Source organism: Protopterus annectens, chromosome 9.part0 (assembly GCF_019279795.1).
Source record: "Protopterus annectens isolate FY-2018-M chromosome 9.part0, PAN1.0, whole genome shotgun sequence".
Taxonomy (NCBI): domain Eukaryota; kingdom Metazoa; phylum Chordata; order Ceratodontiformes; family Protopteridae; genus Protopterus; species Protopterus annectens.
This window is the reverse complement of record NC_056743.1, coordinates 828460454-828476258: the sequence shown is the minus strand read 5'-3', so window position 1 is coordinate 828476258 and position 15805 is coordinate 828460454. Positions and strand designations below refer to the sequence as shown.

General features: G+C 37.9%; 1 protein-coding gene across 1 annotated transcript in view; it reads right to left on the bottom strand.

The window, feature by feature from the left end:
• Nucleotides 1-15805, bottom strand: part of LOC122811573 (ras GTPase-activating protein nGAP-like) — a 580578-nt gene that overhangs the window by 564189 nt on the left and 584 nt on the right. The window contains exon 2 of the mRNA XM_044083499.1: nt 12464-12983. Within this exon, the coding sequence (XP_043939434.1) occupies nt 12464-12983 (520 nt within the window). The remainder of the gene's footprint in view (nt 1-12463; nt 12984-15805) is intronic.

Here is a 15805-nt window from a genome sequence, read left to right as displayed (position 1 = left end):
CTTGAGACTGCAGGAAGCTTGGAAACAAAGCCTTTGGGCAACATTTTGCATCCAGGGAACTACATTTAAATTACATTTAAAATGTTGCATTTATCTTAACTTTTAAATCGGTCATGTGTGTTGTGTTTCCTCTTTATCTGAAGTTAAAGCTATTCATTTAAGGTATTTTCATAGTCTACAGTGCATTTTTTGTTTATCTGCTGAGCCTAGGTGTTCTCAGTAGACCCACATTTAATTACATTTTTACTAGCTTTCTTCCGAATTTGTTCCCCACCCACCCATTATATTCTGTTGTGCTTTTATACTTGGAGGCTTTTGAGTTGCCTGCCCCTTCTGTATATATGGCCTTAGAAGCTCCCTCCAGACTCATCTTCTGTATACCTGGCCCTAGAAGCTCCCCCAGGCTCATTTCTGTATACTTGTCCTTAGAAGCTCCCCCCAGGCTCATCTTCTGTATGCCTTCCCCTAAAAACTCCAAGTCTTATCTCCTTTGCTCCTCTTACTGATTACTGACAGAAGAAACTGGGAAGGCCATTCCTTAGACTGTTAATGTACTTTGAAATTGCATTAAAGTGTGTGTGTTCCTCGTTATTGGCTTCTTGTCTGCTTTTGAATCACCTTGTAATTACTTCTTAGTCTTCGCTATAGGAGTTATATCCTGCCAAGGATGTAACAGCCAGACAACTTCTAAAGATTCAGGGCACCTTCCATGCTCGAATTGAGCTGAATAAAAGACATGTTTTGGAGTAAAAGCCCTCCAAAGCTTTCCTGCTGCTGTATAGAGTATGCTCTTGGAGGCTTTCAAGGATCAACAGGAGGCTTGTGCATTCCTTTTCTGGGCAGATAACTTCCCTTTGGGGGGGGGGGTCCATTTTCTAAATTGTATTGATGTTTTATTACTTTCATTTTTCAGGAAATTTATTTTAAAGCTAGGAGTGTTGTGTTTTAATGGACTATCTGAAGACTGTAATGTACTTGTAGAGTGCTCATTTTTACTGTCTGTTTAAAAGTGGTGCAAAGTAGCCAAAACCTTTTTTCTGTGAAGAAATTGTTTATTTTATTTTTGTGGGGCTTGTATAATGTTTTAAAGTGTTTTTACTGTGTTTTTCTTTTGTGGACTTGTAGTACTTCTCAGCAACAGCTAATGGTCTTCTGCAGGAAAGAGGCACCTTTTTCAGGTCAACCATGGAACAGACTGCTGGTCCTATGGTCAGTCCTTCTTCAAGCCATAAAAAGAAAAAAAAGTAAGCAAACAGCCTTTGCCACCATATCAGGCTAGCAATTTCCCTGAGCCACAAGTGGGTGACTGCTGTGGCCAATTGTATGTCAGACCGCTTAACCTTTACCCCAGAACCCTCTGGTGTAACACCTATAGCCGCTATGGACTGGGGCTTTCACATCATCTTTATATGTTGGGGTCGCTTCAGTGGGCAAGGGAGAGCCAAATTGTTTGTCTTTAGACAGGGAACAGTGAAGGTTTCCCTGTTGTGTCAGAATGCTGTGCCCATCCCTAGGAAGCTGCTGTTGCTATCAGTAACATGGCTGGCCCCATTTTTCCTGTTTAAAAAAAAAAAAAAAAAAAAAAAACCAAGAGCACAAACTCCACCTTAATATTTTTTGGATAGGAGTAGTTTATGGGGTATGGCTAAAGGTTTAATTCAAGCCCTGATTCTTCTTGAAAGTAGTTTCTGGCAAAAGAAAGAGGGATTCTTCATTTCCTGAAGAGATTCAAGATTCTGAATCTAAACAAGAAGATGCAGAGACAAATGTAGGGTTTTTCATTAGATTTCTGATTCAGACTCAGAGAAAAGCTCATTTTCTTATTTTCCCTGTGGGGGTTCTCTTTCTCTGAGACTATTGTTAGAATGTGCCAGTGTTTTCAGTGGGGAGCACTGTTGATTCTCAGTCCCTCAGAAAATACTATGAGTTGTTACAGAAGGAATTTCCAGAACCTACAGCCATTCCTCTTGATCTGTGTACATTAGAGGATATGTGTGCTGCTGCCTGCAATTTTCCTGTTACTCAGCCATCTGCTCCTAAAAAGGCAAAACAGAATATATCCATTTTTCTCATTCTTTTAAAATTGTTCTGCACAATTCCCACATCTGACCCAGCAGCTATAGCTTTATTTGATCCCATTGCTGCTAAGTACTTGGTTAGTTTCAGTCCTACTCTTTCTAATAAGGATGGGAAAATGATTGATAGGTATGGGGAAAAAAAGCTTGTTCTGACAAATTGTGAAAGTATGAAGAATGCTGCAGTTTCTTCTTGTGAGGAAAAAATCTGCTTTAGATAATTCAGTTTCTTCTGTTGCACAGGTCGCTAATCATAGTTTACTGTGTGTGTGTGTGTGTGTGTGTGTGTGTGTGTGTGTGTGTGTGTGTGTGAGAGAGAGAGAGAGAGACGCTGTTGATACTTCTTCCAGGGCTATGACCATTGGAACTGTTTTAAGGAGGTTTCCATTATCAGAACCTTACAGATGATCTTAAAAATGAAATTTGAAATTCTCCCTTGTTTAGAGATTTAGTGTTTGGGCACTCTGCTGCAGAGATTTTCAAAACATGTGATGAAAGGGCAAGCTCATCCAGGGAGTCTAAGATTTTCAACCCTCCTTTTCCAAAATTTCACAGAGATTTTATATCTCCTTATCCAATTCTGGCAAAAAACAGAATACATAGTCTCAACAAATCGCAGGTAAATAAACATTTAAAATAAAACAGCAAGGGGGGTTCCAAAAAGAAGTCTTGAACCTATCAAAACCAAAGGCAGTACAATACGTCTGAAAGACTGTTCAAGAGACCTAGTGACCCCCTTCAACCATAGCCCCTTATTTTTCTTCCAGAACATCTGAATCTCCATTTTTCTCTTTGGCAGCTGATTGTTTCAGATACATGTGTTCTGAAACTAATTCATCAAGGTTACAGATGGCAATGAGAGGACATTTTTTATTTCCAGAGGATCATTTCTCATATTACTGATCAGGCTGTTTTGTTTCTACTGGTTATTCATCACATGCTGTCCCAAGGAATTATAGAACCAGTTCCTCCTTCCCAGATGGGGAAGAGTTTTTATTCAAGGCTGTTCCTAGTGCAAAAGAAAGAAATTGCTTAGAGACCAGTTCTGGATCTTTCTTTATTAAATCTGTTTATGATGGTACCCAAATCCAAAATGATGTAATTTTACTACGTTACCTCTTCCTATTTCAGGTTTCCTGGCAAAGCTAGACTTATAAGTTGCATATCATCATATCTGTATTCATCCAGACTTCACATTTCTTAAGGTTTGGTGTGTCTTTATCACATTATCAGTTCTGTGCCTTACCCTTTGGACTATCCACTGCACCAGGAGTGTTCACTCCAGTTACAACTCATTTCAGGCGACAGGGTGTCCACATTTTTAGATATTTAGAGATATTTAGACAACTAGCTTATTTTTGTAGAGTCTTTTTCAAAGTCTCATGAATTGCTCTCTCTCTCTCTCTCTCTCTCTCTCTCTTGAATGAGAGATCTTTTATAAAAGCTAGGATTCTGAGAGAACATTCAAAAGTATTTCTTGACTCCTCCACACAGTATTTTTGTTCCTGGGATGTCTACTAGACACCTCAGTTAAACTAAACCAAACCATGGAATACACTTAAAACGACAAAAAAAATCTCTACTGACAGCTACACTTGACTAAAACATTTTTTGAATGCTTTTTTCCTCAAGTAACAGAGGATTTCATCAAAATACTTGATTAACAGATGCCCTTCATTTTATAATGCCATAAATTACAGTAACAATCATCAATTAACATATAATTAAATAATAATTATCATAAAACAATATAGCATACATTAATTCACCAATAATTATATAGCAATTAACATCTACTAAAATTACTTTTTAACTTATGATTTAATAAAAAAAGCATTTTATACTCGCCATTTTATTTAAACCAGGTGATTTATCAGCACCAAAACTTAATTTCCAAATAGCTTCCCTAAGCTCCACTTTTTTTTCTATAGCTACCACCCCTTAACTCATTCACACCTATAACACTTTTCGTGAAAATATCCAGTTAACACCCATAGCTCCTTATGACACCTAGATTTTTTTTTTATCTGGATTCTTTAACTAAGTGAGTTACCGGTTGGCAATATCAGAAATGGCAAGGAAGTGTTATCAAAATTACTGTTAATGTAGGATACCCTGCAGTGTAGAAATGAATTACTGTTTGCCACTTATTCATATATTCATATTTATGATCATGCTTAACTGAGAGACCTACATGTTGTTGTGAGGGGTGTAGTGTAAAATGCCATGGTGAGAGGCAATGTCCATTTATATCTCACTGTACTTGAGATATTGCTAGTTGCTTGTTAATTATGAAAATAAGCAATATTTCAATATGTACTTAATATTTCAACAACCGAGTGACTTAAAAACTGTTACATGGCATCAGGTGAAACCTTACATTTTGTTGAAAAAAACTGTTTAATTTTTGCTCTTTAAGTTACATATCTTGAGATATTCAGTGTTACTTATATTGCTAATTATATAATCAAGCATGTGTTTTCATATTTCTGTAAATATCTAAATAAACACTTTTGTTTGTTTGTTTATTTTATTTATTTATTTCCAGTTTGATGACCGGGGAAGTCCACTGGGCCAAGCAGAGCCCATTTTCAGTAGAGGCTCGGGGAGAAAAGCTCCAAAAAAAAAAAAAAAACATGCATTCAGAGAAGAATTTCTTGCTGTCATGTGAACGGTTATGTCTGGTTAACCAGCATTTTGACAATATGTCTATGATGGACATTTTTCAAGATATGAGAATTTGTAAAAGTTTAGCAAAAAAATCTAATTCTGTGTTTGTATAAATTAATATGTTATATTATTTATGGAAAGACTAGGAATGTGCTGTGTATTATCTCAGAAAACACTTCTTACTGAAAGCATTAATATTTGTAAAGTTTTATTAGCTTTTATTTTCAATAAAAGATTCATATTTGTTCAATTTATGCTTTTGAAGCTGATTTTTCAGAAAATGTTCTGGAATCCAAAGATGAGTTTAGGATGCTAGAGGTATGACATTCCATACCACATAGGTGTTAATGAGTTAAATCCACTACTTCCTGTTCCAGTACACTAAAATAAAATTTATTGTACTTTGGACTCATTTATAAATGTTTAAATAAAGCATTACCCATATTTTTCATCTTGATATCATATAAATGCTCACTCATACATTTATTTAACTTGTGAGTGGTCATACCAACATAATACAATAGGCATATATATATATATATATATATATATATATATATATATATATATATGCTTCCCATCAAGCCATCAAAAAATTTGCACACAAGGGAGCAACTACTGCCCCCATTACTACAACTTTAACTTCTTAAAAAATATTAATCTCCATTAAGACGCATCAAGCATTTATATAAGTAGTTGTCAGATTTGTATATTTAGTTAAATATAATCTCATAAACTCCACTCCTCCTTCCATTGGAATGCAAATATAGAGTGAAACAACATCTGATATAAAAGTAAATGTTTATTTCTTTCTTAAATTTATAATTTTTCAGCTTAATGAAAAAATTGCAGGAGTCCTATATATATGGGCATTTCTTAACTGCAGGATTTAATACCTTATCAAAAGACACACAAACTCATTCTGTAGCACTATCTGCTGCTGATACCACTGGTCTAAAAGTCGGTGGGTTTACACCATCATGTATCTTAGGGCTACCAAATAAAACTCCCAGTTTTGGGGTACTCTGCTTTTATAAATGTATACATATAAGACTGAGTATAATTTTGGGCTAGGAAATCCAATACATTTTCAGTTTTACCATAATCGTGATGAATTTTGTATAAACTGACTTCATTATATTCATTCTTATTACTTAACATTTATATGATATTTTTAACATAATTATCTTGATAGATAATCAAAATTCCATTGCCCTTATCTTTCATAAATCAAATATTTTTAATGTCATATTAAAAAAATGACCTTCAGTCTTGTGTTAAAACATCAATAATGCCTTTCTCACAAGCTTCCTGAAAGACTTGCAATGGGAACGCTAAAGGTGGATTAAACGTAGAAGGTTTACAAAAATGTATTTATTAATTATCAACATTGTTCATAATATAACTTGCATTCAAATCTATAACAAATAAAGGCAACTCTGTAAGTGTATGTTCTAAATCAGCTTATTTATTTCCTACAAACATTAACCATTTATTTAAAAGATCTGACAGTACTGAAACAATTTCTTGTGTTTAGTTAAACAGCTTACTCTTATGCACAACAGTCCCAATTTAGATTTGATGCTGCTTTCAATTTCATTTTCTTGTAGCTTCAGCTTTGCCTTCACCCTCTTCCACATGGTGTACATTCTATATTGCTTATCCTCTGTCCATATTTAACAGAATGGATAATCTTCCCCGTATTGTTGATTGTAGCAAGTCTTAGTGAATGCCTTAAACACATCATGTGTTCTAAGATGATCTTGCCTGTTGGATGACTTATCTACCCCCTGTTTTATTAGGATGGGGATATACATACCATCTGTGTAATATGTACGACAACATAACTAATTTCTTTTTCTTATTATTACTAATAGCTAACACCATCCTCTCAGACTGTATAAACAGAGTGTCATATTCACTAGAAACTTTGTCAAATTTCATTGAGGCTGTGATACACACCTAAGTTTTTTAATATTTTTATCATTGCATTGACTCAATAGTTTTAACAACTGGATTCCAGAATCATTAAAAAACTAACCAGTTCTTGATAAAAATCATCCACAGGTGTTAAACAGTTAGGGAAATTGTAAAATCGCAGTCCCTTCAGAACCATATTTTCTTTCATACATTGTTATAAATACAAATTGTCATAAATTAACAACTGATATTTATTCAGTTTCTTTCATCACTTGTAATGTTTTTAGTGGAATAAATGTTAGAAACTTAAACCACCTTCTCCCTCTGCATTAAAGAAGGGATTCTTAGTAATATACAAACATTTATTTAAACAGTACCTTTGCATCCATTTAGGATTCAAACCATTCCCCACTGCAGCAGCCTATGTACTCAGACTACAAACATTTCCATTTCTGCCCACCATCAGAAAATTAACCAAACGTTCTCCTTCTTCAGGTACTAAGGTTGCATCACTGGAATCTGATCCTTTATTAACTCCCATCTTAGGAGTGCTTGATACATCCCTACATCAGTCAACTTCAGTCGACTGCCTGGATGATAGGGTTTCAATTCTTTTTAGGTACCTGTTTACTGAAGACATGCAGTGGGTACTAATGGAGTCAATAAAGCCTGCTAGTAGAAAATCATATACTAGTAAATGAAAAAGGCTTTCTAGTTGATACCAACAGCATACCTAGGCCCTCAATCAGGTCTAGTTGTTCTCTGATTCTGCAACATTTGTGTGAGTTATTATCCTGTGGTCATTCTTACTCCTCATCAGCCATTTCAGCACGTCTGCCCATGGATCCTCCTCTTTCAATGCAACCTCATGTCAAAATGTTCTTGAAAGGGATTTTGCATTAAGAGGCATCCAAGAAAACTGGTGGCCCCTCCTTGGGATCTTAATTTTGTGTGAGAGAAGCTAACATTTGTTCCATTTGAACCAGGTAGCCTGGTTGACTTGAGGTTCTTAACATGGAAAACAGTTTTACTGATTGCTCTGACCTCTGCAGGAAGGATATCTGAGTTAGAGGCTGTTACAGTGAGTCAAACATATCTCATTTTCCATAGGGACAGGGTTTCTGTGAGAACTAATCCTTCTTTTAAAACTAAAATGGTATCCAAGTATAATTTCAGCTAAACTATTTGTCTCCCCATTTTCTTTCGTGAACCTAAAAATTAGAGAGAAAAGATGCTCCATACCTTGGATGTCCACAGGCAACTCAGTTACAATCTTGAGAGAACTAAATCTTTCTGATCTTCATAAGAAGGGACAACTTGTTTCAAAACAGACTATTTCCAGGGAATATGGCATAATGGTTAGGGTATTTACCTTGCAGACACAAGGTGCAGAGTTTGATTCTTACATGAGGTAATTGGCAAGGCTTAAAATGGCCCACAAGGGCAGTTAGCCTAATACTAACCTAAACCTACTAACCTAACCTAACCAAATGGCTATTTAAAGCTGTTACCTTTTATTATACTCTCCATAACAAAACTATTCCAGGCAGGTTCAAGGCCCACTCTACCAGGACCTTGGCTTCATCTATGGCTTTTTGGAAAGGGTTGGATTCTAGAAGTATTCTAGAAGTTTCTACTTGGTTCTCTGTACATACGTTTGCAAAGCACTATAAGCTTGATTATTTCTCTAGGTCCAGATATGCTTTACTAGGATCATTTTCCAGGGGCTCCTGGACTGTTCTCCTTCCAGCTCCACCCAGAGGAAAACACATTGGACTAAGTACTCACCAACATGGGAGAGCATTATACTCCCCCATGTCACATCCTCTGGACCACAGAGCTGTCTCCCTTAAAATAAAAATCAGGGTGGAAAACCTAACTAAACCCTTAACAGTTAGGAACTATTCTAAAGCAAACTACATCCTATTAAGCTACAGTTTGCCAAAATGTATGGCTTCCCCAAACCACGAGAACACAACTATCTTTGCAGAATTATTTACAGAAAATATGTACAAACATATCAACAGCTGAATTGAGGCTGCCATACTTACCATAAGTAAGCCCAGATCTAACACCACAAACAATCCCCACTGGTGGAATCCTTACCTTAATAGGGTATATAACAAAAGGAAAAAAGTCATGGCCAAAATTATTATGAGCAACTATCATAGAGACGAGAACTCTCTGATTCAACTAAACAACAGACTAAGAGGTCTTATAAAGTCCAACAAGGTTAATTATGAGGTCAGGATAACGTCCCAGGCTAATGACAATCACAAGGCCTTCTTCAGCTGTGCCAGAAATCTTAAAGGAAACACTCAGCAGTGGGCATAACTAGTGGTAAATGGCACAACCTTCACTGACCAGGGCGACATAGAAAATCTACTGCCTGATAAATTTAGCTCTAACTTCATCCATCACTCTCCCCCACTACCCCCTTTGAAATCCTTTCTAGCATATCACCCCAATTATAAACAGGGAGCTGGTTATGGTGGCGCTTGCTTAGGCCAAAACACTGCTTCAGTCAGCACTGACAGTATCACTGGTTGCCTCCTAAACAGCCTAAAATGTGACCTAGCAGGATCACTTGATACTCTCTTCAACTACACCTCAGAACAGGTTATGAAACAAGAGAATGGGAGAACCACAACAGTTATCCCTCTTCGTAAGAGTTGACCATCTACCAATCCTGTGAACTACAGACCCAACAGACTGATAAGTCTGATATGCAAAGCCATGGAACAAATCATCATGGAAATGATCAACAAGACATTGGCAACCTACAGACATTGGACCCCATCCACGTCTGGCTTTAAGGAAAGGTCTTGCCTACTCTACCTGGTAGACTTTTTGAAGAGGGTCATCAAGGCTATGGATGAGGGGAAAACAGTGCATACCATCTACCTTGCCCTGGCCAAGGCATTCAGTACAATATCCCACTCAGGTATTATTGACAAACTCTCAGGACTAAGAATAAATCCCTACATAACTCACTGGATTGCTGGCTGCCTCATAGATAGGACCCTAGTAGTCAGGATTGGAGAGAACGCCTCCATCAGGCAACCAGTCACTACAGGGGTACGCTAGGGCTTGCTGCTGTTTGGCATCTACTTCTCAGAAGTCAAGTCCAATGTCAAAAGCCTCTGCCTTACCAGGTTTGCAGATGTCTGTAAATTGGGAGCTTTCATGGATTCCCCCACAACACCTACAGGAGGATCTAACACAGGCAAATGACTGGTGTCAAAACCATGGATTAAAACTCAACATGAAGAAATTTATTACAGCACCCTTTGGGAAATCATCCACCCAAGCTAATCACTCCGTTGATAAAACACCCCTATGAGTTGACTAAATTGTTAGGGAACTGAGAACATATGTAGACAGAAACCTGGCCTTTGACCAACATGTAGCCAAGATAGTAAGAAAATCATTCAGTGTCATGCAACTCATAAGCAAGTGTAAGGCATCCAAGTCCAAGGAATTTATAGTACCATATAGTACCACTGTACCCAGCTCAGAGTACAATGACCCCTTTAGCATGTACCTAACCAGGAACTTGCAACATTTGGGATGCCTTCAAATCTCCTCACCTGGAGAATCCTGGGTATGAATACCCTGCCCTACACAGATCACCTTAAGGCCCTATCTCTGTATTCTGTCTCTTATAGGTTACTGAGAAGCAGTCTATGCCTAGCATGTAAGGCTTCTTCAATTGCAGTTCTGATGCATCTCTTACACATCCACAAAACAAGCACATCACAAATACTAGATCCAAGGGCATGAACTTTGCCTGGGACATAAATAGAACATGCTGGAGAGACCGATATGTGTCTCGAAGGATTCCTGAGCTAGAGAATAAGCTCCCCATCTATATGAAGCAGACTTCAGTCCTGGCCATATTCAGAAAAAAGCCTTGATAATTGAATGGGAACTAGCAAATTCACCCTCGGTCTGGCCCCCATGTCTCTGTTGGATAGAGGTGAACAATCAAATTAATCTCCAACTAACATACCCCTCAACATGACCATTAGCTACCTCTTTACTAACATACCCCACCATATAAGTGTTTATGGAACTCAGGGACAAAACTGAGTTGAGTTGCATGGCTCGGCTTGTAAAGATCTTGGTGGTCATCAGCCTAGTATGAACCCATGAACATATAAGAGATTGACCTTCTGTCATATAAGCATACCACTCAACTTCTTTGCTCAAGAATTCTGGGCAAAATGAAAAATATTGGGTGACTAAGATCCAAAATCAGGGACACACTTGAAATATAACTCTAATTCAATTAACAAGTTAATAGACCAACAGGTTTTGAACTGGTGTGCAGTTTCTAAACAGAAGAAAGTATAAAACTGTAACTCTGGCAGAATATATGTTTATTTTTCAAATGTTATATGTCTGATGTACAAAACATTTTGGACAATTGGTAAAAGCCACTTTCAATTAATAGAAACTAATGCTTTTTTGCAGGGGAGCAAACCCCAGCACGACTTGTGTGGAGGAGACTCCCATCCCCCCATCTTGAATATACCAACTCAATGGTCGCACAATAGTTGAGAAATGCAGCCCCACATTTTCACTGAAAGTAGTTTTCAGTGACAAAGCCATTGTGCTGTTGTCAAATAGCATTCACTGAAAATACATTCCCATCTGGCATTATTGACTGACTGCACTCTTCAGTGATTTATCACAAAATCGAGCATTTTACAAGGGACAAGGCAAAATATGAGACAAAATCAGGGACATTCTTCAAACTCAGTGACAGCTGAGAGGTATGTATATAAGCTGTGGTATGTTTTAAATGGAAGGCTCTGTAAATTGCACAGTTCAAGAAGCTGCATGCGTGTGTGTGTGTGTGTGTGTGTGTGTGTGTATGGATGGGTGGATAGGTGATGTGTGTGCGCGTGTGTGTATGCATATATGTAGTTTTATAATGTAAGTTAAGCACGTGTGCTAAGAAAGTCTGAAATTATAAAAATACTAGCCTTTGTTATTCTGATAAATTATGTATCTGGTTAAAGCTGTTATCAGAGTTATCTAGAAGAACAAAGAGTTTAACTCAGGGATATTATGCTTCTATATGTTGTCATTAAACTGAAACCAAAACCTGTATACAGAAGTAAGATTATTACAAGGCTGTAATTATCATCTAGACAATAAAGCATCCTGTACTGGAGTCTTGTTTGTTCCTCAGATTTGTAGAATGTATACGTCAGTAGAAACCATTTCTTCTCCATCATAATGCAATACTCTATTTACAATAAATGTTGGACAAATGTCTATTGTATGTCTTTTACGTATATATCAGCATGTTACATTGTGTCATGAATCAAAGTGTACCTAACAGAATAGAACTTCCATGTTGGAGTAATATAATCACTTAACAGCTTCCCTGTTCTTTTGTGCTTTCCCCATAGCAGTCACAGTCTAGCGCACCCTTGTGTCACTCTCCATTATCTTTCTTTCCTGGTACTATGCAAAGAGCTAACCACCAGGACTACTTACAACCCAAAATGCTCCATCTCGGCATAATAGGCCAGGTTAACCACTGGATACTTGCCACATAGAGAAATTTCAAAAGGCTTCCCTTCTGCAGCAGTAGTATTACTTTGACTCTGTATCGTTTGAGTGCTGTGAGCAATTCCAGTAACCGAACCTGTTGAAGCAGGATATTGCCCACTGACCTACAGAACTATCCTGTTTAACTGACATGGAACATCTGTAAAATAACTTCTTTCCTCAACCATATGCAAAACTGTACTAAGGAATAAGGAATGAAGAAAAGATGCTACCTTCAGTATTTTGATGCTCCCCTTGTTTACAGTGATGTTTCTTGGACAGTCGCTGTGAAATGGAATGGATATACTTCCTAATGGCTGCAGTTCGGGCTGCACTGTAAGGCTGTTCTGGTGTCTGGGGTTCATTGCTTGTCCATTTGAATACTCCAGTGGGCGTTGACACAGCACGCTTCAGTATAGGCTTCTTCACAATAAAACCTTCTCCATCGAACTTCTCTGTCTGTGACATGTGTGAAGTAGTGGAAGTCTGAGAGTTCATAGTGTTGCCTCGCCACCTCCTATGCTCCGAGTCTGTTGAAGACTGCTGAGTGAGCAGTTTTCTCCAGGTTTGCAGCTTCTTCCACTTACTGACTGTTTCAGAGGGACTCTTCTCTTGCTGTTCCCCGCCATCTTTGTTTGCACCTTCTTTGTTAGCTCCCTGACATGTATATGAATTTAGATGCTCGTTTCTTTCTGTTTCCTCTTCCATTGCTGTTGGAGAGTCTGTAGCACTTTCTGTCCGGCTTTCTATTTCCTATAAAAATTGAGAAAATTGTTATAATACCTCCCCACAAATATTTTTATTTCAGGTATTTCACATAAATTATTTACAACAGACAGCAGAGACTTTGTTTACAGCATTTCTGAGCATTACGGTTTTAGTGTTCATGTTGCAAAATATTTGATGAGGTGCATATACGGGGAAGGTTTTTTTTTAGAGTAATTACGTGGGTGATGCAAGGCTGACTGTTTAAAAAACACTTAAAAGAATACCATTTCACAGAGAGTAATATAAATTCTAATAATGCATTGCCAGAGGCAAAGGTAGTGTGCTACAAAAGAGAGATATTTCAGAATGCCTGGGCACAAAGTACCGGATGGGATTGGCCAGGATATGGGGATGGCAGTTGTAACAAGGCTGTGTACGGCACTTGAGTGGACTTGATAGTACATTGGCCTTCTTTCATCTGCATCATCTCAAGCTGAAGAATCAACACAATGTGATGTATTATGTAGTCATCACTTTATGAAGCATTTGTTATTTAAAAAGTTGCAGGAGAAGGTGTAAAACTGAAAAGCACACCAGAAGTAAAGATCAGTATCTAGTTATTGCATTTATTTACTTAACTAAGCCAACATTTTACTTAGTTTTCAGTGAAAATATCCCTGTTATCAATAGGGCTGATACTTGAAGACATTAATCAATCTCTGTTTCAAAATCCTTTCACATCCTACACATGACTCATTTGTAAGTGAAGATCAAAGCATACTACAGACCTATAAAATGAAGAATAGAGAAAGCAATTATGTAAACATCTATTTTTCATCCTCTTTGAAAGTGTCCACTTTTAGTTTCTTGCAGCAGATTTCTCATTCCCTGTCGGTAATATCATGAGCTCTAGCAGGCATCTCTTAACCCAGTGCTGCACCGCAAACTGTACTTGCCTATACAGTGAAGATGTCTCCAAGTCTATTGATGTAAAGATTTCTATCTCTGAGGCCCATTCTCTTACCAGCCAGCAGGTGCAGCCCTGTCTCATTGTTCCCAATGTGCAGCCTGGCTGGTATTTCCTGTAGTGTTGTGAGGTTGGCTAAAACGGTTAGGACCAACTCATGTGGGTTTACAGGCACAACTGCTAAAGTGTTTGTGGTTATCCACAGTACTAGTGACCCAGGTTTGGCTAGTTACCTAGTTACTGAAACAGCTGACAGAACCTTGGTTTAGGTAGGTCCTGGTAGTGCACTCATCTCTGCAATGATGTATAGAACTTGCACAGTAGAGTTGTGGGGTAAAACAACCTAAATGAAATAGAGATTGACTTGGGAGGGAGGATATTACATGGCCCAGGAACGCATGAATATACCCATAGTATATCCACAATAACATGACTTGGGAGGGAGGATATTACATGGCCCAGGAAAGCATGAATATACCCATAGTATATCCACAATAACATGACTTGGGAGGGAGGATATTACATGGCCCAGGAAAGTATGAATATACCCATAGTATATCCACAATAACATGACTTGGGAGGGAGGGTATTACATGGCCCAGGAAAGCATGAATATACCCATAGTATATCCACAATAACATGACTTGGGAGGGAGGATATTACATGGCCCAGGAAAGCATGAATATACCCATAGTATATCCACAATAACATGACTTGGGAGGGAGGATATTACATGGCCCAGGAAAGCATGAATATACCCATAGTATATCCACAATAACATGACTTGGAAGGGAGGGTATTACATGGCCCAGGAAAGCATGAATAATACCCATAGTATATCCACAATAACATGACTTGGGAGGGAGGGTATTACATGGCCCAGGAAAGCATGAATATACCCATAGTATATCCACAATAACATGACTTGGAAGGGAGGGTATTACATGGCCCAGGAAAGCATGAATAATACCCATAGTATATCCACAATAACATGACTTGGGAGGGAGGATATTACATGGCCCAGGAAAGCATGAATATACCCATAGTATATCCACAATAACATGACTTGGGAGGGAGGGTATTACATGGCCCAGGAAAGCATGAATATACCCATAGTATATCCACAATAACATGAAAACAGCCTGAGGTGTAAGGATAAGTGGAAAAAAATACTGCTCCCGGTCTACAGACTTTGAGAAAATGACCCTATCCTTCGGGTCTCCCCTGAAAAGGCTGCTAGCCTAGTGGGACTAACCCAGTCAACGATGAATAAATAAATTATATAAAATACTCCTGTACCAGTTATTCTGCCTTGCGAATTGGGTGTGTGGGATTAAGGAATAGTGGATCAGACCTAACCGTGGTCTGCATATGTAACAGGGCCAGGGAGTTAAATGCCCTGAAGAGATATGTAAGTACAACAATATTATGATGCAGAAAACATAGATGAGCTTCCATCACTCTTCTGTTTTCTCACACTAAAACAGTGAGCAGAGGTCTTCCTCAACAGCCCAAACAAGAATCAACACATTGAGAGCCTCAGCTTTCTGTCATCCGTCTTCGGCACATAGAATACCTCTTCCTAACGACGAAATTCTGTAGTGAAGTCTTTATTCTTTTTGCTATTCCTTAAGTTTAAGACATTCTGCTTCACCCTGTTACCATCGGTGCAGACATAATTCTAACCATTGTACCAACAGGTCGTCTCACAACTACATATCAGTTCACTTTTCAAAAGTATCATGATAGGAGTTAGACATTAAACAATGTTTGCTTGAATAACCTACACAAATATGTTTCTACATATTCATAAGACTATCAGGAGGACTTAGAGACTAAACATATATAATAACACCATGTGTGTGCTCTGTCCCTAAAGTATTTGTATTCCTAGCACATA